The sequence below is a fragment of the Otolemur garnettii genome, unplaced genomic scaffold, assembly GCF_000181295.1.
Source record: "Otolemur garnettii isolate 467f Iridium unplaced genomic scaffold, OtoGar3 scaffold00098, whole genome shotgun sequence".
Classification (NCBI taxonomy): Eukaryota; Metazoa; Chordata; class Mammalia; order Primates; family Galagidae; genus Otolemur; species Otolemur garnettii.
Genome location: NW_003852493.1, coordinates 5,373,207 through 5,374,906, shown reverse-complemented (window position 1 = coordinate 5,374,906; position 1,700 = coordinate 5,373,207). Strand labels below are relative to the sequence as shown.

At 37.8% G+C, this 1,700-nt stretch overlaps 1 protein-coding gene across 1 annotated transcript in view; it reads left to right on the top strand.

Annotated features, from left to right (window-relative positions):
• Positions 1–1,700, top strand: part of CCDC148 (coiled-coil domain containing 148) — a 242,673-nt gene that overhangs the window by 233,732 nt on the left and 7,241 nt on the right. The window contains exon 12 of the mRNA XM_003795962.3: positions 699–816. Within this exon, the coding sequence (XP_003796010.1) occupies positions 699–816 (118 nt within the window). The remainder of the gene's footprint in view (positions 1–698; positions 817–1,700) is intronic.

Sequence of the window (1,700 nt, the reverse complement as noted above, 5' to 3'; positions counted from 1 at the left end):
AGAATAGCTTGGGGGTGGGGCCTGTGGCTCAAAGGAGCAGGGTACTAGCCCCATATGCCAGAGGTGGTGGGTTCAAACCCAGCTCTGACCAAAAAATGCAAAAAAAAAAAAAAAAAGAATAGCTTGGGTGGAAAGGTGGTAAGGGAGGTTTCCCAGAAAAGGGCAGCAGGAGGGGCCAAATGAACTTGGTACTTAACTGTACCCTGTTTTAAGATCTGATGATTTTTAAGGGGGATGGAAACAGAATCTAAGGGAAAGCCATGTTTTTGCTGCCACCTACAGATGTCAAAGTGCAATTTTTAGTTTCTTAACATGCACACATACCCACTAAGAAAGTGACAATATAAGTGGCTATATCTAAAGTTTAGTTTAAGTTCTAAGTGAAGCAATTTAAGATTAGCTGCAACCGTGGCAGCCAACAGGCAGTCTATTCAGGGTTAATAAAGTGATTTCAATGAGGAGTGAGAGGCACTGAATTTTACCCCCATCATTTCTTGCATTTGTTTGATTTTTATTAGAATTACTGTGAATTGCATTTTATAGAGCCTTATATCGCTTAAACATGAGAAATCAACCAAAAGTAAGTAAAACCAACTTGTGATAGTGATAGCTCTGCAATGCTCTCTACTCCTATACTGTTGCCCATATCATCTTCAAGATTATCATGATAGTTTCCAACTTCTCTGTTATTTTTAAAGGGTTAAATATAGACAAGAATTATTGGAAAAGCGCTTGATGGAGAAAAAAGAAGCAGCCCTTCAAGAAGCACATGAAGATGAAGAGAGAGTGCGGCGGCTGGAAGCCCTTAGGAAGCAGGTGTTTTTAATTTGGGAACTTTCATGGGTGGTTTAAAAAAAAATTTCTAAGTGCTCTTAATAACATTATTGCTGGGGCTTAGTTCATGACATCTGCTATGTAAAATGTAACTTTTCCAAATTGGGACCCCGATCTTTATTCCTGGGAGCAATTATATTGAACTATTTCCAGTTTCTCAGTGTATCAAAAGAACTTTATCAGCACCTTTTAAAAAGCTCTTCCAAGATTTAACTGCATCCATATCACCTCTTGTTTATCAGTTGAACAGTATCCAGTTACAACAGTGAAGCCCTGCATCTAGTTGAAGGATTTTACTGTCTTCAAAGATCCTGGTGAAGCTGATAATCCTCTCTGGCATAGGAGCCTATGTTTGGAAGTATTCCACGGTCAACAAATATGTTTAAAAAACACTTTTTAAAAAATACTCTTTTGTGGAGACATAAAATTCACCCACTGCCTTGCCCAGGGAAAGTAGGCAAAAGTAGATTAAGGTAGGCAGTGCATTGCAACAGAGGGAATTTAGGAACTTGGGAAGTGTGATGAATTCATTTTACTTGGTAATTGTTGAGAGTTTTGAACTTGAAGTGATTGGTTCAGCTCACAAGTTCTAAAATCTTCATTGACATAATTTCCCAGCTAATAAGAAACAACTGTCTAGTCTCTCTTCTGTGTCCCTGAGAATCATGTGACACATTTGATTAATAGAACTTGGCCTCTGTTGTTCTTCAAACCAGTTCTCTACTCCCTGACATTGGAAATGTAGGTCATTTACTTGTTCTTTCTAACCTTAATTTCCTTGTCTGAAAAAATGGGAATAATAATAACGGTATCTGCTTATAGGTTTGTAGTGATGTGTGTTCAAATTTATTGAGTATTTACTAAGT